The 24,966-nt window shown below is 37.0% G+C and overlaps 1 protein-coding gene across 1 annotated transcript in view; it reads left to right on the top strand.

The window, feature by feature from the left end:
* The window catches only part of EXOC6 (exocyst complex component 6), a 92,786-nt gene that overhangs the window by 2,867 nt on the left and 64,953 nt on the right, over nucleotides 1-24,966 (top strand). Inside the window, exons 2-6 of the mRNA XM_010000119.1 lie at nucleotides 16,497-16,668; nucleotides 17,949-17,996; nucleotides 18,144-18,234; nucleotides 19,168-19,213; nucleotides 24,256-24,460. Coding sequence (XP_009998421.1) covers nucleotides 16,497-16,668; nucleotides 17,949-17,996; nucleotides 18,144-18,234; nucleotides 19,168-19,213; nucleotides 24,256-24,460 — 562 coding nt within the window. The remainder of the gene's footprint in view (nucleotides 1-16,496; nucleotides 16,669-17,948; nucleotides 17,997-18,143; nucleotides 18,235-19,167; nucleotides 19,214-24,255; nucleotides 24,461-24,966) is intronic.

Below are 24,966 nucleotides of genomic sequence, written 5' to 3'. Positions count from 1 at the left end.
GCCGGTTGCGCTGGGAGCTCCAGCCGTGACCCGGTGCCTGCCCGGGCAGGGAGGGCTCTGTCCCGCGCTTGGACATTGCGGGGTGCCGGTAGCCCCGTGTCTGCTGAGAATGGGGCCAAAAGCGTGGGTGGGTGGGTGGGTGTGTGCATCAGTACCTGCAGGCTCCTCTACGTGCAGCCTTTTCTAATGCAGCCTGAAATCTCCTGCCTTGGTCAGTTTCCTTCTGGAAATGTGACAGTGTTCAGAGCATTTCTGAAATGCCATTACTTCAATGGCTGATTCTGTTTTTCTCCTCCAATTCCACATACTCCCAAACAGTGTAGCCTGCACGTTGAAGAGAAGGTTTTGCTTAATCTTTCCTTTTAGAGAGGAACGTGTTGCTTGACCTTCAGTTTGATCTGGGGAGGGAAGGGCAGGGTGTGGAGGGAGGGAATTTGGGGTACAGAGCAGGCAAAAGGGTAAAAGGGATTTTAATACTGGACCTGTGCTGATGCTTTTCTGGTTAGAGATGTTTTTAATAAGTGAAAAAGCCCGGACGCTAGCAAACTGAGGAGGGAGAACTGTGAATTTGCATGTTACCTCGTTGGGAAGGTAGGGAGAGCCTGTGTGCAAGGAACTGGAAGAGGCAGCCCGTGGCAGCAGGTGGTGAGCGCGGTGCTGCTGGCCAGCGCTGGTGCCAGGAGAGCGTGGGCCGGGGGGGAACCCTGTGCCCAGAGCTGGTGGAACAGAGATGTACCTTGCATGTGAAATGGGTCGTTTTTGCACTGTGCAGCAGATGATTTTGTGGGTGGCTGCGTATGTCTGCACTGGGTCTTGTGTGGGTCCTCCAGCACTGAGGGTTGTGTGGAAGGTGGCAGTCTGGACATTTGTGTGAGGCTGGCATGAATCAGTCCTCAAAGCAGGGGATGTGGGGGGATGACCCAGCCATCACCCAGGGGCTGCTTGTGGGGTCAGCCTGATGTGGGAGGCCAGTGGGGAGCACGCTGCTCTGTCCTCCCTTTACTATTGCTTAAACACAGCCAGTATTAGGAGTACAACGTGGAAGTGTAGAAGCGTGAGCATCACAAGGAGCTTCACCTGTGAGAGTTTGTGAGCTCAGGCTGAGAGAAAGTAGCTGAGATACTTTTAGACTTGAGTTGTCCCTGGGGGCAGTTTAGCTGTGTTTCAGCGAACAAGCCCAGGCAGGTTGGAGCTGATGTCTGGAAAAAAAAACACACACAAAAACCTCAACAACAAAATGCAATATATAATTGTAGTTTTGCTACCATATCCAGTATAGAGTTTATATGAGAGGAATCCTGTGTAAAAGGCATACAGAGAATCAGGCTGCACAGCGGAAGAAGGTGTGTTTGGGAAACACAAGTGTGTATGGGGAGAATACGGGAGGGGCAAGGGACAATATGAATCTCTTGTGTGTATTATGCCTTTGAAATATGTCTTTTTTTTTTTTTTTAATTTAGTCTTAATTTCTTTACACGTTCCTGTTGTTTCTTTTTCTATTTGTATCTGATCTGCCTTACCTATATTGTTATCTTACTGACTTATCAGAAAGAAAGTTTTGAATTGCTGACTTCAAGAATTTTTAGAAAAGAAGTGCACATTGGTTTGATTTAACCTCTAGTTTTAATTTACAAATTAAAGAAAATTAAGTTAAAGGCTGGTTACACCTGGCTGAGTGTGAAAGCAAGTCCATCCAAGGTCACAGAAATATGCTGCTACCTTACAAGAACAGCAGTGTTTAAAATTAGAACTGTAGCTGTCTGTTCAGCTATGCCTGTTAAAATTTGTGAAATGCAGTGTGAAACTGAAAACTCTAAAATCCCATATCTAATTTCAAGATCTATTTTAATGAACAAAAGCATTTACATGAAATGGAGCATTATTTTCTGCACAAGATCGGGGTTTTACTTGCTGAACACTATAAATCAAATAAATAAATGCTATGTGCAGTTACATAAGGCTACAACATAAAGTCATCCATTGATGGCCAGTTGTGGAAGCCATTGTTGCCATTTCATGTAATTACTGAAATTACATTAATTTAATTATGTGAAATAGAATATTTTGGTAATTTGCAGTCTGTAATGCTGGGACAATATTTACAGCATCGTGACATGAAATGAGATACCAAAGTATCTACTTAAATAGCAAAACAATACAAGAGGCTTGAGGTAGGCAGTTCAGGTAAGTAGCATGAGGTAGTACTAAATGCTGAAGATTGTAGGATATGCAGGATCTTACTTATCCTTAATTGTTCATATTGAGATCTTATTATCTTCTTAATGCATCCATGCTTCACAAAGGAAGTGTAGTTTTTTTTAGTGCTCTACGTAGATTCTATGGAAACATGTTTCTGCTCTTGTTTTTCTTCCTGTGTTTTGTATGCTGGTTTGGTGTAGCTGGCACTGCCAGGGTGCTGTTTCCTACCCTGCTAGAAGAGTGGTGGCACTTGTGCTTATGATACCAAAAATAATAACATATATTAATAGATAATGATTTTATGTGTAATTTGCGGATAAGGAACAACATACAGACTGATCCTGCAGGTGATTTTCTAGTGCTGAGATCCGCTTGTGTAGGAATATGAAACGCAGGTCCTTTATAGGAGGAATCAAGGAACAGCTAGTTCCTTGATTGGGATTATTTACTGTTAAGGAGAGTAAATTAGCTCCTAAAGATTGCTTTGCATTTAATGAAATATAAAATTAAGATATTGTAATTGATTAGTTTTTCTTTTACAATTTAAAATGGATTAATGTATTGATTTAAAATTGCTGGTATTTAACTTTTGTCTCTAAATTTAGTGGCACTCACTGAGTCATTATAAATGAGACTTAAATCAACTGTATAATATGCCTTTCATTAAATAGGCAGACTGTGTATATAGCAGGCAGGATTAATTTTTATTTCAGCAGACTGAAACTTTTATCAAGATCTTTATAGCTTTGGTGGCTAACTAAATTATAGTAATGACAACACCTGTTACAGGCTTGTCACTCTCACCTTTTTATATAACATGTTAATATCTTATAATTAATGTTGTATATGTACTGTTGGGCTTTGCAAAATGAGAGAAAGTTGTCAGTGCATTTCCAATTTTTATAAAGGAAAAGAAAAACAACAAAAAGAAAGAAAGGCAATTCCCATATTCCTCTAAAAATATATATGAGTATATTAAAAAGTTAATGAAAAAACCCTTCAGACCCTCAGTGAAGTTCTTATAAAGAAATATTAACAAAATGTCAAGAGTCAGTTTTTAAGAGTGTGCTCACACTTCTTGAATATTCTGTTTGACATGCCAAGGTAATTAATAAGATACATTCAATTAAGTAGAAATAATTGACTTTATCTGCTGGTTGGCTAGTTTTATATTGGTCAAAACAGATCAAAGTGGATCTCAACTGAGTAGATGTTGTTCTGCTAGTGTCCTGATATACTTTACTTAGGAGTCTCTTTGAGCTTGTGGTAATGTGTAATATTTCAATGTCCTTTTTTAAAAAGAAAGTAATTATCTCTTAAACTCTATCTTGGCAATGTAGTGTATAAACATATGTTAAGACTTTTCCTGAACACTTCATCTCAAGAGCTTTGTGTCACTGAGTTTGCAGTGTTCTGTGTTCCCTGTCCACAGCCTGTCAGAGGAGTACGTCCATGCCCATAATCGGTTCACAGAACAACTAATACGAAAGGAAATAAATAATTTACAGAGGAATTGATGATGGCAATTTTGTAGCTAAGATGAAGTTGATAAGGAAGCGTTACGTGTATTGATATATCTGTAAGTGGGATGTAATCTGTCATCTTTGACCCATCATTGCAGCTCAGAAGCACTCCTCGAAAGTCAGTGGAAAAATGCTTTTAAGCAACTTCTCTGTTCCTCTGCTCCTGAAACCTGTTGTCACTAAGCTGTGACCTGGTAGATGTTAAAACCATCTTCTAGATTACTGCAAGTTGTGCTGGCCATGAAAGTTATTTGCAGAGCTAGTAGAAGGCCTGTGAGGAAGACTTCTCACTGGCATATCTCCGGCTAGAGGAATCACACCAGCCATCTGTTAGGTTGATGCATTTCTGTCTGATGGTGCAGCCACACTGTGGTCACCTTCCACTGACCTAGGACTGCAGTGCACTGGTGAAGGCAGCTCTGAGCCACCCAGCTCCAAAGCAAGATGAATTCTGTATGGTGCTGCTTTTTCCTCATTCAGATGGAACAGAGTTTGGAGGAGGATGTATATTTGTTGTGAGCCTCATAAATGAGTATGGGTGAAGTGTTAGAAGCAATTGATAACTTCTCATCCTGAACTTCTGTCCTTGTGTTGTGGAAAACCTGAAGATAAAAGGCACACTTCAGCAAGGCATCATTAGATGAATAAATTTAGGAAGTGAAGGTAGCAGTAGTGGTCCAAGCAAGACTATTTTGTCCTTTCCTGATCAAGATTTCTAAGAAAATTCAGAGGTAGAAATACAAAGGGAGAGTCTAATTCTGCTGCTTTTACTGAGTTGTGTTACACTTTGCAACTTCAAGTGCTTTGACCAGACTGGGGCTTTTAATATGTATTTCTGAGATATTTCTTTATTCATTGAGGTGGCCTGCCCAAAGCCAAGTGAACAAGGTACCTAAAATACCCTTTGGAGTATGACAGGATGCTCTGAAGCCTCAGTGTAACTTGTGTTTACCAAAAGTATACACTGTTATTATTAGCAGGCATGATTTAGTTATATGTTTCTGTATCTTTAGCAGAACAGTTATTAAGCAGTAGCAAAGACATTATGAATGGCTTCTCTAGATGTGGGAAGATGCTGCAACATTAACACAGTCGCAGGCTGGGAAATATTTTTTCTGAGCACTTTGCCGATGGGCAGTTGGATTTGTGATGTGGTTATCCAATGACAAAATGTGGTTGTCCTCATTTCTGCCCTGTGGTGTTACTTGTCAGGTATAATTGTCTAAAGGCTTTTTTTCTGTGTTCTCATTATTTTGGTTTTGGATTATGAGCCAACAATTTGCATTTTTCTCTATAGCTCTGTCTTGTTTTAAATATAGAGCAAATGTAAAATGTCTCCTTCATGCTGTGAGTCAAAACAGCATAAGAGTGTGTGCTGGAGACTGATTAATCTGGCATTTATATATTCGGTGGCTGAACTGCAGTTCTGATTTCTGTAGGCTAGCCTGATTTTTCAGGCAGATTTGCCACTGGTGACAAAATGTGTTTCAGAAGGTGAAGATTTGCTTCCATTGCTTCGAGTTTCAACATAGTACTTCTCTAGTTTTTATAAACCCTGAAACTGGATAATTATGGGTAATTGTATCTGCACTGCATTTTTCTGTTGTCTAGAAAATCTGTAGGTTCAATGCTGATTGAGTTTGTAATTAAAAATGTGTCTGCAAATCACTTTAGCTTGAACTTTGTAAGTGTTCATGTATCAGCTTCTGACTCAGTTCCTGCAGTATTTTCCAAATGGGCAACTGCCAAGTAAAGCTTTAACCTAGCTAGTAACCTATAGCTCCTGAAATAGGTCTTTCTAGTTTCACAGGCATTATCAAAGACCTTGAAATTGCTTTCATGTTTGAGAAACGTTTCAAAATACATTAAAGCATTTAAAATACAGGGATCATCTACTGACAGATCCAGAATAGTGTACTTGATAGGTGGTTCATGCAGTTTGTATCATTGTGTCTCATTTAAGTTTAGCCTTCCTATGAATGCGCCTATGAACGGCGCATTCACTATTACATCAGTTAAATTCAGGAAAGCCAGTTGTTCCTCATGTCATTTAATCATTGACTTATTCCTCAATCTCATTTCATTTTGTGTTTGTTAACTGAGATTTTGGACCCACCATAGGCACAGGAAATACGTCATTTTACGTCCTTCACAAATGCCAGTCACACGGGCACTTAGTGTCTTGCAGATTTTTTTGGAAAGCCAAGGGCATACACTGTACTCTAGCTTTCTGTGTGTGTTGCTGCACCATTGCTCTCAGAATTCACAGTTTCCTCAATTGAGAGGTCTACCTGAGGAGCATTAGCATAATTCAATTAAATATAAGTTTGGTTTTGACCTGTAAGTACTAAAGTGTTTGCACATACAAGGCTGGAATTGCAGCAACTGCAGGTAAACAAGTTTTGTCATGTTGCATTTTATGGACTATAGTAGCAAAATGAGCTAATAAAAATATGTGAGGACTGATATTTCTCAAATAATGCTTCTAAGATAATGCCAGTAATGAGTTCGCAAATAGGAAAGTATTTCTGTGGGTTGTAGTAAACTATTAAGTACTAACTTGCTTAAAAACATCAACCTAGCTTTGCATCAGCATCAAGTAATCACATTAGATTTTATCTCACTGAAGGGCTTGCTATGGCTAGTTATACAATCTAGCTGTTGCCAGTCTTTCTGGCTATTATCTGACAGTGATTGAAATGCCTTAACCTAATCCCTGTCACCACAGACTTTGGTAAAACAATGATATCATGTTCAATTTGATGTTCAGCTTGAAGTACACTCAACATCGTGTCTCTTCCTCATCTTGTCCATGTCTACTAAGGAATTACTTGTTTGCCTGGCAAATTGTCCTATGCAGGAAGGAGTTAACGATCTCTCCTGGAGCTCGGCTGAAGCCCTTTCTGTACCTCAACCTTTGCCAGTAATACCAAACTAGCAGGGAACTTAATCGCTGATGGAGGTATTAAGAAGGAAAGAAGCAGGTTTTAGAGTCTATCAGTCCTATTGGAAAGACTGACTGAGAGGACCTAAAAATTGTCTTGCAACAGTTCTGCACTAGGGACCTACAGAGAGGACTGGGACTTCTTTTATTTATTATTATTTATATAGCATCAGAATGGTGTTCATCTGTAATACTGTGAGTGGGATTTCCACTATGTCTCAGTGAAAGTAATTTGCCTGCAAAACTGCAGTGAGTGTAACTCTTGCGATTCTCCTGTGAATCAGAGTAATACAAAATTAATAATGCATATGCTGCATTACATTGGATCTACGGGAGGATTCTCTCAAGACATTTCAACTTCAAAAAGAAAGTTTAAACTTTCAAGTATTGCATACTTCAATATTAATACCCTATACTTTCCTGTCTATTACAGAAGTTTAGATGTTTCTGTTGATAGCAGCTGTCACTGGGACTTTCACAGTTTGCAAACTTCCTTATAATTAGGGTAACTTTGAAGGATTGCTACTTGGTTTTGTTTTGGGTTTTTTTTTAATTAGTTTTGACATAAAAGTAACACAGCTGTAATTGTTTCATACTTTGTGTTTGTTTTGTGTTATGAGCTTAAGGAGTTGTAATGAGGTAGAAAATATGTGATACCTTCTCTTAAAATGTTGAGTTTCTGTGGTGTGCTGAAGTCTCACCTTTCCCAAAGGCATGAACAGATTTTTTTTCAGCTTCTCTGTTTATTGAGCAGGTAGAGGATTGAAGTAAGGTAACCAAGGTGAGAAGTCTGTTGCTTCAATGCTGTTAGTTGCTTCCCAACAGAGAGAAACACTGTGGGTTCATTTTATTTGGGCTTTTGAATTAAATACATAATTTTTTTAAAGTCCTCTCATTTTCTTTAGTGATAGTGGGAGATGTGCATGTGTGAAGTACAATCTGTTGATTTGTATGAGAGAAATACACAATGATTTTCTATAAATAAGCTATATGAACTCATCAAGTTAACAAATATTAATGATATAAAATTATTGGAAAGTATATACTTTGGTTATATATTTGCAGAGGAATATGATACATCAAAGATTTTTTTATCTAGCTTTATTTATATTTGTGGAATGCACTCTTTATTCACTTGATTTTGAAACTTTCTAGTTACTGGATATTTTATTTAATCTGGAACTGCTTAAATTCTAAAATAATATGCATCTGCATAGCATTGGTATCCAAAGCCTATTGAAATAAGTAACTTAGACATTTGTGACATTAAATCTGATTTTATATGTCTTGGTAAGGCTCTACAGAAACAACTGGTATGCATTTATCTTGAAGATGATGACTGAAGTGCCCCAGATAGAGAAGACAGATTAGCTATAGATTGTAATAGATGGCTAATTATTTCTGGGACATGTGTAATAGAAATCTGATAAAATCTTTAAAAAGAACTTAGAAACTCATATTTTTCTTTTGAGACTAATCCATTGCTTCTCAAATGGACCAATTTAATTTATACAATAAGGAAAGGTAAGAATATTGCTATGTGGACTTCAGTTTCCTGTTTTATTTTCTATGAAATACCATAGGTTCCAGCTATGTCCTCTGCATCCCTTTCAGGTCTATGAAACAGATGGCTAACTTGGCATTTTGTTGCATGGCCATATCTAGTATCAAAGCGAGTGAAGCTGGCATTTTCTTTCCTGTCTCTTTAGCAACTATTACAACACAAAATTAGAAAAAGAAATACTAGTGCAGCACTTGTTTTTCAGTTTCTTGCTTCATACATCAGTGAGTTGCACAAAGGCTTAGCAGGAAGAGGCATCTCCTTGGTCAGCAGTGTAAAAACAGGAAGGAGGAAGTCTATTGCAAATCTGGGTTTACTGATTATCAGTTCATGTTTCGCTGCAGAGGATGTCCATTAACAGCCATCAGCGTGATCCATTGCTTATCCAGCATGAACAATAACTGCTGTAGTGCTGCTACTACAGAATATGGACCCTGCTTATAGGAAGTAATGTTAACTAACAAACTGTACTCAGCCCTTTCCTGCTCATAGAAACAGGATACTATTAGTGAGAACAATGCACAGAAATTGCACATCCAGGAAAACCAGGCAAGTAAAGCATAACAACTAAACTAAGATTAAGAAAATCTTTTCTATGATTAGGCTATAGCTTGAGTTCTATGTTGTTCTGGCATGTAATGTGATAATTTAAATAGAGCAGTGAGATGTAATTAGGAATAAGGATGGCAGGACTGGACCCTAGGTAGTGCCTGGAGTAGAATGGCTGCTTCAGTTTTAAGAAATGTGCTTATTACCATAACTCCAGTTGAATTACAGGAAACACCTGGACATTATTTTATAAAGCTTTTTAGGGTGTATGCAGCAACCTATATGAAATTACTCCATGGAAAAATCCCTACAAAGTTTGTGGTTTGTGTAAACAGAAAATATCTTTGTATATTGTAATGACTGAGGAAGTTTCTGCAGTGTTTCCTGTGAAATTGTAGCTTAAATGGACTGTGTGATACAGTATCGTGGTTAGCAATGCCATGGTTATAGTCAAAATGACAGGTCTCACAGGTCTGTTTTAAGGGCAGAATCTTAATTTGCATGGTGTTTTGTGCTTGCATCAATCCCACTGATCTCCTCTTGCAAATCTGAATTGTAAATGTTATTTTATAACCTGATTGAATATATATATATATATTTTATTTATTTATTTTTTATTTTTAAATCAAATGAGAAATGTAGAGAAAGCAAACATCTACTGGGACACTTTTTGCATTGTGTGTCTGGGAACTTGTTGAGAGCACCAGTAGCCTCAGTAGATGATTTGTTTTGGTAGCAAGATAAGACTTCTAAACCCACGATTTTCCACTAGCATAGTTTCTTCAGTTGAGAGCTGGTTTATTTGTGTGTCTGTTTAGGGTTTTTTTGTTTTAAAGTATTACTTTGAAAAATTGAATAAAAATTTTATGTCTGAAATTTTTTTATGACTTGGTTTAGCTGATCAAAGTGATCAGTTAAATATTTGTTTTTCACAGTGCTAATTCTGAAGCTCTAGGGATGGCTCTTTTTCTCTTGCATCTCTTGCAGTTCAGATGATGCATGGTCAGGCTTATGTTCCACGTCAAACTTGTACAACTACTGTGCAGACAGGTGTAATTCCCATCATCATCACTGCATTTGTGGAGATTGGCATTTACAAAGTGGTTATCAGTATCCTGAAAGCAATGTGTGTATACAGCTTTTAATTACTTCATATGTCTTGTGTAATCAGGAAGTGAAAGACTTTGTGGCAATGTAGGTAGGGATGGGGAACCTGCAGTTCACTCTAAAAATTTACCGTAATGCTCCATAAGATCGAAGATGTTTCTCCTGAACAATCAGAAATCAGATTATTGCCCATTTTAAAAACCCCAAACACACAAAACCAAACCCCAAAACCTTCAAGAAATAATAGATTAAAAAAAATAAATCAAAAAGGATTTGCTAAATACTAGGTTTTTATTTATCTAATAGGATGTTTTATTAATTATTTTTAATTGACAGAGTTACTTAACCCAACCAGAAATTTGTATTATCTTCTGAACAGTTGTTTTCTTATAGAAGTATGGTGCTTTTACTTGTAATAAAGTCTTCAAGTTCATTCTTGCCTGAAGCATGGGTACCTGAGCATTTCTGCTTACCATTGAAAAGTTACAGCTGTTGCCATAGATACAAGGAAAAAAAAAATTATTTCTCATTCTGATTACTCTTGCACTTCACTTTTGCCTGCAAAACTCCCACCCAGTAGTTTACAGTGGAATTTGTGTTCAGCTTTCTGATTATTCTCTTTTCTAGTGGGAAGATGACGTATGTGTGAAGACTGGAGATGAGGAGGGAAAAAGCAAGTTTGGGATGTTTGCTGGACTTTCAAAAATATTTTAAGCTCCTCTCCTTTTACACTTACTAGTCCATATGCACTCCGCTTCCTTTGCCTGCCTTTCCAGTAGATTGGTCAATATATTTATTAATATGGGCTTACGATTTTTTTTTGCCTGTAACTTTTAATTTCCATTTCTCTTAGTGAAATGCCAATCCAATTTTAATCCCATTTGCACTCAGACATTTAATGGCATGTATCCTGGTTGCGTGCACAGAAAATATTTATATGAAATTATATCAGAAATAAATTTTCGAGGCTGTACTGTAACCAGTCTATGACAATGACTTAGAGAGATGATGCATATGTATGGAGTTGTCATTATATAATGGATCTGGTGATTTGAGGGAATTGATTTTTTAAATGATTACTATATTATAAAGGGTCAGGTGGCATTCATGGCAGGTTAGGTTTTACATAAATCTTGATTGAATTTTAGCTCTCTGGAGGTTAATTAGCCTTTTGCTTACTCAGTGGCTGATATTTTTGTGCATAGAATGGTGCCCTCTGGTGTTTCAGTAGATTTTTGCATGTAAACACAGTTGTCAATAAGACTTATTCAAACCATATTTTTCATGTTTTGTTTCAGTTTTGAAAAGAAGAGATTTAGAGAGTATTTTTCTGGTATAAACCAACCTTGTTTGATTTTCTTCAATTGGAAAATGGCCTTAATTTTTTAGTGAGAACTTAATATCTTTATCTTGTCTTTCTCTCTTCAGCTCAGCTGGTAAGAAAAGATCAAGGTAAAAAAATCTCTATTGCAGTAATACTGAGCCAGCGACTCAAACATCTTTCTCCTTTAGGTTAAGCCGTCTCTAACTATTCCTAGTTATTTTTTTTCCTCTTTCAAGTACTTTCTGCACTATCTTGTATTTACCTAGACTGGCATTAACATGACTCATATTGTCCAGTAGGGATGAGTCAGAAAAAAATGTCTCTCGGTCTTATATATAGAGCTCTGGGAAACAGACAAATAACCCCCTACACATGAGTGTTCTTCATGGGTGCCCTGCCTGCCCTATCAGTTAGGAATTAAAACACTACCTACCCTGCCACTCATTCACAGATTCACAGTATGGATGTCTAACTAGTTACTCAAGTGAATGTTGTCATTCCATACTCGAAATTAAAATAGTATGGTTTTGGGTGTTGGGTTTTGTATTTGATGTTTTTGCTTTGTTTGTTTGTTTGTTGGGTTTTTTGGTATGTGTTTGGTTTGGTTTTTTGTGTTGCTTTTTTGTTGTTGTTTTTTTGATTTTGGTGCCAAAATAATGTACAAACTTCTGTCTCCAACATCAGTGATCTTCTCTCTTTTCTTTCCAATTTGAAGACTCACACTGAGGAAAAGCTTGATCTTCAGAGTTTCATGATGTGAATCAACCACTAGCAGTCTACAGGTTCCTGTAGCAATTGTAATACAAACTGATCATGTCTTTCAGTTTTCTCAGTCTAGGTTTGTGCTGTATTTCAGACCACAGGCATCCACTTCAGAGGCGCATAAAGCTGAAGAGGATTGTTGAGGTTGTTCATTCAGATGTTTATAAACATAAACAAAAATTGAAAGCTGTGCATTACACATGTAAAAGTTCTTTTTACAGTCTCTGTGTGTTTGCCTCTTTTTATGACGCTTGTGAAGCAGCTTGTGGTGAGAGATTGATTTTTACGGTAGATTTTATACCATGTAATAGATGTATCCTGAAGAAATGGATCTCAAAGTGCTGCTATTTCCTCACTCTCTTCCCAGCAGAACTCTGTGCGTGTGTTGTAAATTCTGTTGATTTTGACTTCTAGTTTAAAAGAGTCAGTTATAGGATACTTTCAGGATTCTCTAGGATATTGCAATATGGTGATTTGTCTGCCAGATAGTTTAACTCTGAAGAGTGCAGAATTGCTATCAGGATTGCTTGCAGTGCCATAATCTGCTGAACTGTACACCTTCAGATAATTACTTAAAGGTATCAGTTACTTTATTTAGGTAAATGCAGATAATTTTTAAAATCTATGTATGGAAAATAAGCTCCAGCATCCGAAATAGACCATACTATACTATGTGTGATGTTCCATAATGGGTAAATCAGGCATGCATAGCCTCTGTTGTGTTTGTAGTTTTGAGAAAAAGCCAAATTTCTGTCCATAGTCAGGGATGTTATGGCTCTTTTGAGTACACTTAGACTTTTAAGAAAACCAGTGCTTTAGGTCAGACCTCCTTCTGAAGCCTCTGAAATAGCATGTGTGTAGTGTCCTAGGAGTACAGGGTCTTTAGAAAGTCAGTAAACTTGATTAATTGGTCTTGTTACTTCTTGCCTAGATCAGGGAGTTATGGTATGTGAATTTCTTTTAAATAGTGTGGTGATTTATTTCTTTAAAGGTAAGTAAGTAGTTGTGTGTCAGGGATTTTTTCAACTAGTGTGTTGAAGAAGATTGATTTGTTATTGTTCCCACAAGATGGAGCTATCTACATATGTAATTAATATGGAATTTATACTGCAAGTGAATCTTAAGGAATTCTGTCAAAATGCTGGTTTAAATCACTAATCACCATTTTATCAGTATTCCTCTAGAAAACAGTATCATGCAGAACATAAAATAGTGATTTATTTATTTTTGAGTAAGGTAGAGTGATCTTGTGGTTAAGGCAGTGTGTCAGGATGTTCACAGTATTGATTTCTTTCACTCAATTTTAAACATTGATTTTCTGTATGATTTTGAATTAAATATTGTGACAATGCTGCTGAAAATTATAAATCAGTACTTTAACTATTGTGATAAAACTGAAATATAAGTAATTTTGATACTGAGAAAAACTAATAAATATGGATTTTATAAAAATGAGTACTGTATTGCCTCTGATACATTGTATGTGCTTCCAGAATGTCTGTCTGTGTTGTCTGGAATTGTTTGATAATATTTTAAACAGAAATGTGCTGATCACAAATTATTTCCCTCTCTCAATATTTTAAGAGCATGTCTGCCAGTTTTGGCAGATCTGAAATCATTAAAAAGGTATCAAGACAGCCATGCTGGGCTGCAGCTACTGGATTATTATATAACTTCCCAGAAATTGCCAGGCAATAACTAAGTCCAAAAAGACACTTTTCTACTTCTACTTTTTTTGGTATCAGCACATAAAATTTGGTGGTATGAACTTAAGTATTGAGTTCCTCTTGTACCATCTTTTTGCAGTCTTGTCTCTCATTTTAGCTATATTTTGTCTACTGTCTTTTACTACCATTTTCACGTAGAGTTAGGTTACACAGTTCACAGCTGTGAGTACGTCGCCTTCGATGGAAGTCTCCTGTCTTTGTGATAACAATTCTCCTTTCTCATTTACCTTTGAGATCATTGGAAGGAGGCCTAAGCTTGGAGACTCTGTACACCCTTAAATAAAAGGATCAAGGAAGTAGTAATAAATTTAACTTTTTTTTCCTCTTTTATGCTTTGGCATCCAATGCAGTATAGTTGGTGAGTCCAGCCCATTCAGAAGAAGCTCAGATGTGCCTGCTGTATAAAGGCACTATCTGATGCATCTGTTCCTCCTAATCTTTTTATTTCTTCTCCAGAAATGGTGCTCTAGAGACAGGTGGATGTCCCTCTGTGTCCCCCCTGTAGATTCCAATATCTCTTACCCTTTTCTTACAGACACAGAGCAGCACTTGTGTAACCAGCGTGTACTGTGTATTTTGTAGCACTACACTGTCAGTTTTTGAACCTTTTTCTTATCCCCTCCCCATTTCTTTACAGGTAACAGTGGTATGGTCTGCATGCTTTTCCCCATGTCTTCAGGTTGCCTAATGAGAGCTCACTCGATGCTGACTGTCTTGCACCTTTCTTTCCTCTCAGGCCAGGTTGCTGTCTCTCCCTCCAGCTAGCACCAGGTTCTGGGTGCAGGTGTTTCCCACTGGCAGGTGTGGGTCACTCATGATCTTCCTTCATAGCCCTTTAAACCTCAATCGTCCTGTGCAGCCTTGAGGGGTCCCTTTCAGGCAGTCTAATTGGAACCTCAGGAGGAGAGACTGGCTGTCACACATTTGCTCCTTCCAACTGTCATTTCAAACTGTGGTGGTGGAAAGGGTGAGGGATATTTTTGCCTATGTGAACCACTTAATGGATCCACAACCTTGGATTTTCCCCTGGTGCACTTTGAAGGAAAGAGCCTGCTTTTCAGTACCATAGCCTTATTTGCTTATAAATCGTAAGCAAAAGGGAGATATTATAGAAATATTTTATTGAATAGATTTTTCCCTGTGAAAATATGTGTGGAAAGCAGGTGATCAGGAATTTACTTCCTTCCTTAGGCAACTAGGACAGCTTATTACCTTCCTCATTCCTCTTACTTAAGTTACTTCTCTGAGTATGTTGTCCAAGATCCGAAGAACTAAAAAATTATGAAGAATCTAGTTACAGGATTGTTTTCAATCTCTCCTACACCCTCTTCCTCATTGAAAGGTCACATTCTTGTCAGACACTCAGGTACAGGTCTGTTGAACAGGTGGTGATGGTGACTCGAGATCCTGGCAGAGCCCAGCTGTCTGGTTAGAAAAGAGGATCTTGAAGGATATGGAAAGTCATACTTGTCTGAGAAGACTGGAAAGGAAGTACTTTCTAGTCAAAAGTTTTAGAGGCTTTGACTCATTGTTGCCTGGGTCTTAAACTTCAGAATGTATTTCTACAAGCAACACTGAGACCATTGAAACTTCAGACTTTCTTTTTTCTTTCCCCAAATCTTAAGATGTTTTGAATTTCTTTAATTTTTAAAGCAGGTTCTTACAGATTTCTGGAGACAAGTTTGCAATTATGAAAAGAAATGAGAAACTACAAATGGCAGTTAAAATTTTTTCAATCTCTTGATTTTTTTGAATGCCTGTAGTTTGCAGTATGAACATGTTCATATATGTATGACTATATCATCCTTGTATTGCCATTCTCATTCTATCTTGAAAGCTCCTTCAAAAATTATCTGCCTTTTCTGTTTTTGCTATATCAAGTTACTAATAGAATTTTGGAGCTGCCTTTGCCTTACCTTGCTTGGGAGACTTCATACCTTTTATTTCCAGCACAGTTCTCTGTAATACCTCTTTTCTTGCTTCCTCTGCTAAGTCTTAAGCTTTCAGTTGCCCCCATCTCCTTGGCTCACTCTCATGCTTGAGCGTTTTTCCAAGCTATTTCTGACTCAGGTCAACAATCTGTGCCAGCAATTTCTCGTGGAGTCATGTTTCCTGGTTGAGGTTTATAAGAGTACTATTCAAGCAATTAATAAAATAAACCAAAAGACCTGATTTTATCCATTCCTGAAAGCTAGATCTCATTGAGGTAGGAGGCTTAGGCATATGCGTGTCACGGTTTTTCTCTAGGAGATGCGGAGCATGGGCAGGAGCAGGCAGGGAGCAGAGGGGGTTGCCTTCTGCCAAGCACCCGGCTGCTGCTGAACAGTGCTTTGGTCCTTCTGCCTGGAAGCACTCAGCTCTGATTTAGTTGGATAACTCTGATGTTAGGAGTACCAGAAAAGCAAATTTGTATGTTTGCACTTCTTTATATTTAGCAAAGAGTGGAATTTGATGGAAAAATGATCCATGCTATTGGAGGTGGTCAGAGAAACTGATTCTTTTGTACTCGTATTTGAGCATTAGGGCATGAGTAACAGACCAGTGAGGCTCAGGTCAACCATGATGTAACTGGTTAAGCACCTGGATTAGTGCCATAAGGGCTGGGTTCAGTTCTCAGTTTTGTGCCATCTCTTTCTTTTAATGTTGATTTTGGTTGAGTGGATTACAAATTATGCCACTGTAACATCAAGTTTGAGTGCTTTTATTTTCTTTTTAAGAAAGGAATTTCAATAAAGATCCTTGCATACTATTTTAACTGGGGAAAAAAGTAAACTTTGATCTTCTTACTTGTGTTTAACAGGTCTGTATATGATGACCAACCAAATGCCCACCAGAGGTTTATGGAAAAACTAGATGCCTGCATACGTAACCATGACAGGGAGATAGAAAAGATGTGCAATTTTCACCATCAGGGATTTGTGGATGCTATTACAGAACTTCTTAAAGTTAGGGCTGATGCAGAAAAATTGAAGGTAAGGAACTAGCTTTTAAAAGTTTCACGTATCATTGCCTTTGAATTTAAAAGAAGGAACTTTTACCGAAGAACAATAGTTTTGTGATTATCGTATAGACTCTCATGTTTGCGGCAAGTTTTTAACTAGGGAGTATTTGGGATTTGTGATCGTAGCCACATTGCCTGATCTAGTAGTTTACATTTACAAAGCTGAATATTTTTTTAGCTCAAATTGATTTTTTTTTTTAAAAAGTATGTTTTCCAGAAAATGTTACCAAAATTGTTTTGCCTTTTCTAAGAGCTTTCTCAGAAGATAAATAAGTGGTAAAACCAAAATATTTCTTACATAGGTCTTTTAAAAATCATGCATTTATATGTAAGACCTTAGAAAAAATACAATTTTTACTAAAAAAATAAAGATACTGTAAGTATGCATGAAAAAAAAATTCAGTACTCTGTAATAAGTAGGAAAATAGGTGGAGTTTGTAGTTTTCGTTAGAAATGAGAACTAAGATTTACTCCCAAATCAGAATGCAGAATAGTGAATTATGAGATCCATCCCTTTTAGCTCTCTTTACACTTTTGAGAGCAAAATATGCACACCAGACAGAATGAGCATAGTTCATCAGAGGTTATGATTAAAAGAGCATTATATAAAGGATATTCAGATAACAAGAGACCAAATACAGCGTCAATGAGGTCATTGAGCATCTTTGTTCAGAAATTAATGAGATTTTTAATAAACTAGAATGTGCTTCCTTATTACGATGACCTAATGAGTCACTTACTATGTGGGAAAATCTGAGGTCGAGCTTTGCCTGCACCTGCAGCATTAAAATGTTGCTGTGGTTTGGAGATTTCCACGTTTGATGTTAATCAACCACCCAGTGTTTGCATTCAGCAAAGTATGAATGTTTAATTACCATAAAATGCAATCACCATTTCTTACAGACAATGAATGGCCCATAGAGCTCATTGAGGTTATCAAAAAGGGACCAGTGGTCAATTGGGTCAATGATTTGAATTGTTTGACAGACCTACAGAAACAAGGAAAGTTCAAAAATCCCAAGTAAATTTGAGAAGTTTGCCACAGAATCTGTTAGAAAGAACTGTCATAAGTAATTGAAGTTAACAAAAGCCCTTTGCGATCAAAAGTTCAAGTTCAAGCTGTAGAGTTAATTTGAATTTGCATTTCTTTGTTCTAAGTTTCTCATGAAGCATGATCTGATTACAAGGGTGAGCAGTCACATCAGGGCAATATATGCATATTTGTCTAACAAAGGTGAAATTATTTTTAAGGTCCAAGTTACTGATACCAACCGAAGGCTTCAGGATGCTGGGAAAGAGGTGAGAATATGATGGTTCCTATATGGGCTTTATGAATATTTGTAGTAAATTAAATTTATATGTGTAATTTAATTGTGGGGTTTTTTTAAATTTTTTTTTCCTTTTTTTTCTTCTTTTTTGTTGGTTTTATTTTGTTAAATCTCTAAGGTGATAGCCCGAACAGAGGAAATCATCCGATGTAGAGTTCAGCAACGGAATATCACAACAGTTGTGGAAAAACTGCAGCTGTGTCTTCCAGGTAAGTGACCTACAGCTAAATATAATGGCAAATCGAATAAAATAAGTAACAATAGCCAAAATGTGAAAGAATTTTATTTTCTAAGTTGTAGTCCTGAAGGATCCAGTTTAACGAAAGAATTAATGGGTTTGAAAAGGATGTCCACATGTAGGTCCCGTGTCTTTTACAGTATTTGACGTAGAGCAATGATGCCACTTTGTGAGAAGACAGCAAGATGAATAAATGATTGGAACAGTGTAGCCACATACAGCTTTAAATGAAATAATATTTTAATATGATGATTAGCAATTTCTTTGCTTATGACAGTGGGTATTTACTGTTTGAATTCTATGGAAAATATTAGTGATTCTATTTCAATATTGTAGTTTTAGCGCTGTGCCATTACAGGTTGGTTTGTTTTTTTAAAAAAAACCAACACAACCAAGCAATGTAAGAGCTCTAATTGATGTTTCAAAAAGGTAATATCATGTGATTGCCTGCAGCTCTATAAGGATTTTATCCTGTTCATGATATTAGTGTAAAATACATTTGAGAAGTTTTCTTTGTAAAGTTTTGTTGTTGACTTCTTACAAGTACGGTAGGTGGTACTGTTGCCATTTAATGGAGACAGGTCATAGACTGTGAATGAAGAAAAAGTTATGGTATGTCGTAAATGAATGAATATGCTTGATATATATATAATGTCTACTGTTTTGTTTAATCTTAATTATTTTTCACTTAAAAGCTATTAAGAATTCAGTTATTTTTTTCTTATCTGCATTCTAGAATTTTTTGTTGTTAGTTACATCACAGTTTTGTTACAGTAGGAATTTGAGAAAGTAAATTTAGCATATTCTTTTCTATTTTATTTTGTCCTTTACAGTATGTATTTTGCTCTTTTGTTAACTAAAGTCACAATAAGATCCATGGGTTAATTTACTTGTTTTTCTACAGTGCTGGAAATGTACAGCAAGCTAAAAGAACAGATGAATGTAAAAAGGTGAGTGAACTTATTTGTATGAGTAAAATACAACTTCTTTAAATAAACTGATAGGATAGCAAACATTAATATAGACAAGCAAATATTCTGAGTCTTGTAGTTTGGTATATAAAGTCTTCTTTTTGTAATATCTGTGTTTCAAGAATGTCACTGGAGGTGAACAAATGTATTAAATCTAAAAACTTACAGGAACTTAGTGATTGCCATGAAAAGTAATGTTTACTTAAATAAACATGACATGCAGTGAAATTATGTTTGTAAAATGTGACGTAGAATATATTTTTTTTTAATTTTTAAATGAGTTAAAGAAGTAAGAATAATAAGAATCTTAGGGAGTAAAGATCTTTGCAGAGTACATTAATATTTGATTAATTTATCATGCTGTATTTAAATAAAATTAATAATCTAATAAAAAAGGACGTTTAACTGTATGTACCTTTCTTCAGACCTATTTGATATCTCTGTCCTAATATTTTGTGTACATGGGACTAAGGGACTGAAGTGCAGAAAATGTATTGTGGAGTTTTTACCTGACCAGTTGCTTCTTCCTCTGTCTTCACTTTCCATCTCCTTGGACAGCCACCCACTGCTGCTGTAACCCCAGTATCTCCCGTTCTCTCTCCATGGTAGCTTGGCTTCCCCTGCCCTGCTGTAGCTGTAGTTCTGTCCTACTGGGGCTGCTGCTGCCTTGCACCTCATGCACACCCACCCCAGGAATACTGCTGCTGTTTTCTTCTTCCTGATTCCTACAGCATTATTGCCACCCTCATCCCTGCTGGCTTTTCATACAGCCTCAGTCACCCCAATTGCTTTGTTTTCCCATGCTGGATTTACAATTATTGTCATTGCTTTTGTGTTCCTGGCACCACTGCAGTGAGCGCCTGCTAAGAAGTCTTCCTGGACCTGACTGTTTCCATTTGGAACTAGCTCTACATAGGCAGGTGTCTACAGGGCTACCATGTAATCTATATTACTTCTCGACTGCCTGGATTTCTGTGGTCTGGATAGCTAACACCTCTTGCCGTACTGCTGGATCTCAAAATCTTTGACAATGACCACTGTATATGAGCAAACTGGCTCTAAAGCCCGTGTGCAGACATGTCCAAAATGTGTCAGATTTGCTATACGCATCAACTTGATCAGCATTGCAGCAAATCTGATGCATCTTTGTCAGTGGTTTGTGTGCTACATGATACCTTTGCACACATGCTTTCTGGGAGGTCTTCTGCAGAAATATCCAAGCTTTAAGAATAATGTAATAGCTATGGCACTATGCTGTCTCTTATTGCAATCAAAACTTGGTAGTTGTTGAGCCAGTGTGGTAGGTCTCATCAGCTTGACTACTGCACACTGTTTCATCCAAAGAGAACCTTGGTTTGACATCTGCTTCAAGTAGCTGGCAGTGTGTTGTGGCAGTGCTCTTTGAGCTGCTCAGTGGAAAGATGTAAACGGTCCAGTGCCCTTACTACTCTGGTCAGAGAACAAGCTGCAGGGTGTGCTGTCTGAATTGCACCTCTTCTTTCTACAGGGTGGTCTCTAGAGTGTGCTATATTTTGTATGTTGAAAACATGAAAATGCTGGGGTCAAGGCCTGCATTTTGCCATTTCTTTGCTCTGTCAGGCAAGACAAGCAGCATCCTGGTTTCAGTATTGCAAGGGAAGTTACAGTTCCTAATGTCAACATGGAGAGATCACTTACGTGAGATAAAATTGTATATGGCTTTTAGCATTTTGACTCCATGTTCACTAGTAGTTTGGTGAAGTACACTGATGGTCAATGTGTTTTCTGAGAAATTTTCAGTACTCTTTTAAAGTAAAACTAAATTTCTGTTGTTTAAGAGATTGAGATCTGGAAGTTTTCCTGTGGAAGGAGTTGCCAGACAGGAAGTCCTAAAAGTCAAAAAGTGATGTACTGAATGGAGGGGCTTGGACGTGTAATTGTCATACCACAAAAAGATCTAAGGGAGAAAGGAGATGACATAGCTTTGATGTACCATACCTTGAGATCACATGGAGTGCAGAAGGTTTAGACTCTGCTGCAGGCTACTGGTCTAGCTCAGGTATCTCTTTCATTAGTTACTCTACAGTTACTACTTTTCCTGTGACTCAACAATTCCCTATAATACAGCCCAGAAGTGGCTACCCTGGGAACACGCAGGTACTTCTAACAGTAATTTCCTTGTCACACAGCAGACAATTTCAGAGAGTGAGTGTATCCTTGCTTTTATCACTAAGTGATTGAGTAGTAGCAAGGACATCCATAGTATTAGTGCAAAACCTGATAGCTGGTGTGTGCAGATAAAGGGAGTTTCAAAACTGACCTTCCTAAGTTTTGCTGTGAAGCTTTCCTGGAAAAGTCAGAGAGTGGAGCATTCACAGTCCCTGTCTTAACAAAACAATGAGGTATGTTTATTTTAGGCGAAGATAGTTTTTTGTATAAACCTTTACTGAGGTTTGTTAATGGAGCAAAGCTTTCACTGATCTTCTTTAAAAAAGACCTCTTTTATTTTTACTTTCTCTGCTTGCAGCCTTTTAGAATATATTTTAATTATTCCATTGTCTTACAGTCTTGCAGTATGAATTTCTAATGTTTAAATGAAGGAAAGAAGAAAGTAAGGATTTTCTGCATTTTTATGGGACAGGTGTTTTAGGATAAGGATTGAAATTTCATTTCCTATTCTCTGTGGTGGACATCTTTTAAGATAATGCAGAATTTTGGGTCTGTATTACAAAAAGCCATGTATTGATAGCAACTTTTAAGTCCCTACGAATGTTTGAACTGATGGCACAGAGGTGAAAGGCTTTGTATCCTATTTATCCGTTTCCTGAGCCACGTATAACACAAGTTGACAAGAACTATAGCTGTGAGAGGAAGTAACAGCCGAATCTGCTCTAAACAGACACAATTGGCTGGATAGAGTTATGGAGGGTTTCAAGTCTTAGCCGAGGAAGCAGAAAGGGAGACATGCATTTTCTCCACTGCTTTCCAAAACACCTGTTGGGTGCTATGCATTAAGACTGACTTACCTACATCTTTAATTTTAAGTTGAATATAGTATCATCACACATTTTACACATCTCAATTGCCGCAGACCGTGCATTTGGATTTTGATGTGTCTCTAGAGAAAATTCCTAGGTGTTTCAAGAGATTGTGGTCCAGTTGGGAATTGTTAGAACTGGTGTTTTTGCAAGTCTTCTTCCACAGTAAGTATTAGAAAAAAACACCAAACTTACCATACAATTAAAGTAATTAAATAAATGGATCTGCTAAGGTTGTTGCTGGATCTTCTCAGCTCTCCTGTGAAAAGGATTAAAGAGAGAGTACGGTCTTTCAGAGTGAGCTTTTTGTGCTGAAATACTTGGATTTGTTTTCTGACATTACTATAAGCTTTCCTCCAAACTGGGGAAAGGCAAAGTTGGTTAGTAACTGAGGTTACTAAGTCTCACTGTGACAACCATGCAGCCTTTCTCTGAATAGACCTTCCAAACATTCGAATATGCCTTAAGACATAAAGGATGCAAATAGAAAAACTTTATATAAATTTCATTCTACCCATGTCTATAAGGAAAGATGCTGAAACAGCTCTTGTTTTTTCAGTAGGGAATTTTGGGACATTGCTATATGTTTCTTTGCTCGAAAGGCTTGTGTACAAATGTGTTATTGTCAGCAAAATTCATAGCATTTGAGTTCATCTTGCTCCTGTCCTCTGTAGCTTCTTGACTGCTGTAGTTTAGCATGATGGGGCTTTTTTACTAAATGACAGTATTTCTTGTAACCATTTCCAGATTACACTCTGCTGATGAAAATGTTAAAAGTTCTCTTTGCCATTAAAACATAACTTAATATTTAGTGTACACTAAAGTAATGGTCAGTTTCTTTTTATTTTGGATTTTTTTTGTGTTGATGTTTCAATTTCTAATACAGACCTGACTGCTCTTTGCCTGTGACTTTGACATTTTGTAAAATATCTGCTCAATTACTGAAAAAGATGATGTAAAACACTAGTATTAATCTTCAGGAGTTCTTTGTTGTGTTTGTTCATTTTTTTTCCCAGATTAGCTTCTTGCTGGTTTTAGAAGTTTCCATTTCCATTTTTATCTTACAATATGACCTCTATTGTTGTTTCAACCTTGTGTCTTCAGTTTCAGAGCTTACATTATAAATTTTGTGCTGGGGAACATACCTTGCATCTTACAAGATTATCTCAGAAGAGTGGATGGAGGACATATATATTAAAAAGATAACACTGAAGATACTTTAATCATTTGTAGACAAATGGGCTATCTTCACCTTAGATTATTGTAAATATATGACAGGAATTAATAAAGTTGTCAAAATCTTCAGCATTGAGTTAAATCTATGGAATGATGCAAAATATACAAATACATAATTCCATGAAATGGTAGGCAAAACTTTTTATTTTAAATCCTGACCTTCAAGTTAATAAGACTTCAATGCTTTATCAGAACAGATGTTAAAAGGGAAAGGTCATGATCTTCATATATATGTAATTAGTAAGAGACTCTAGAATGGATTTAAAATGGATTATGTTAATTATGATCTTAGAGACAGCAGTCAAAAACCTTCCAGATAAACTAACAGTGTTCTGATAAGCTGATCCATATAATTTAAGGAGAAAGCTTTTATATGATTTTGATGCTATTACAGTTTTATTCCCTGAAAGTCTCACCATGTGGCACTCTTGGTTATTTACGATTTAAAAAACACCCCCCCCAAACCACACACACGTAAAGTCCCCAGACTCCTTATCTGCAACATTCCCGTTGCCTTAAGTACGTTTTCTGTAAACCAAGTGTAAAATAAGTGTAAAAAAAATAAAATAAAGCTCCTAATTTTGAAACCACTTTATGTACAGTCTCTTATATGGAATAAAAGAGAAGATTTTTCTCATCCTCCAACTGCGCTGAATTGCTAATTTAGAAATGTTTTGATTGAGAAAATTCAAAACAATGTATATATTTCAGAGTGAAACAAGAAGTTATGACTGAAGTATGAATAATTTGATTTTTATCTCTTTGTAGATACTATTCTGCTTTAAAAACAATGGAACAGCTAGAAAACCTGTATCTTCCTAGAGTCAGCCAATACCGGTTTTGCCAGATAATGATAGAAAATCTTCCAAAACTGCGTGAAGAAATAAAAGAAATATCCATGTCAGATCTCAAGGATTTCTTGGAGAGTATTCGAAAGCATTCTGACAGAATTGGGGAAACTGCCATGAAGCAGGTAAGCTGACCTAACACGATGACTTCTATCCTGTTACCTACTGAAAATCTCAGTGTCAGTAGTCTCAGGTTAGCCCTAAAGATTTGCCTAAGGTTTACAGTTGTCACATAGACCTTTGAGTGAAGATGGAGAGCTGTGAAATGCTTGCTAACATCTTGGGTAATTTCTTCTCCTGTACATAAAGTTGTCAATGCTAGTCATCCCTGGCTAACACAGGAAGCAGCGCTGTGATGCGTCATTAGCATCAAACTTACTTTCCAAATTTGAATCTGTGTCCTGTATAAGAAGTATTTTGCTCTCTGGTAAAGGACAGAGAAATGCTGCATATCTCAAGTTGCAAAAAATTGTGAAATACTTTGAACAGTCAACTGCTAGACAGTCTAATTCAGCAGCTACTACAACTAAAGAAAGAGCAGCCTATCTGGCCAGCCAGCAGGGGTGAGTAAGGCTAAAACAAGTGTTGAGATAACTGCCTTGTTCTTGCTTAAGTACAACTAATACAGAGG

The sequence above is a fragment of the Chaetura pelagica genome, unplaced genomic scaffold (genome assembly GCF_000747805.2).
Source record: "Chaetura pelagica isolate M959 unplaced genomic scaffold, ChaPel_1.0 scaffold436, whole genome shotgun sequence".
In the NCBI taxonomy this organism is placed as follows: domain Eukaryota; kingdom Metazoa; phylum Chordata; class Aves; order Apodiformes; family Apodidae; genus Chaetura; species Chaetura pelagica.
This window is presented reverse-complemented; position numbering and strand designations above follow the sequence as displayed.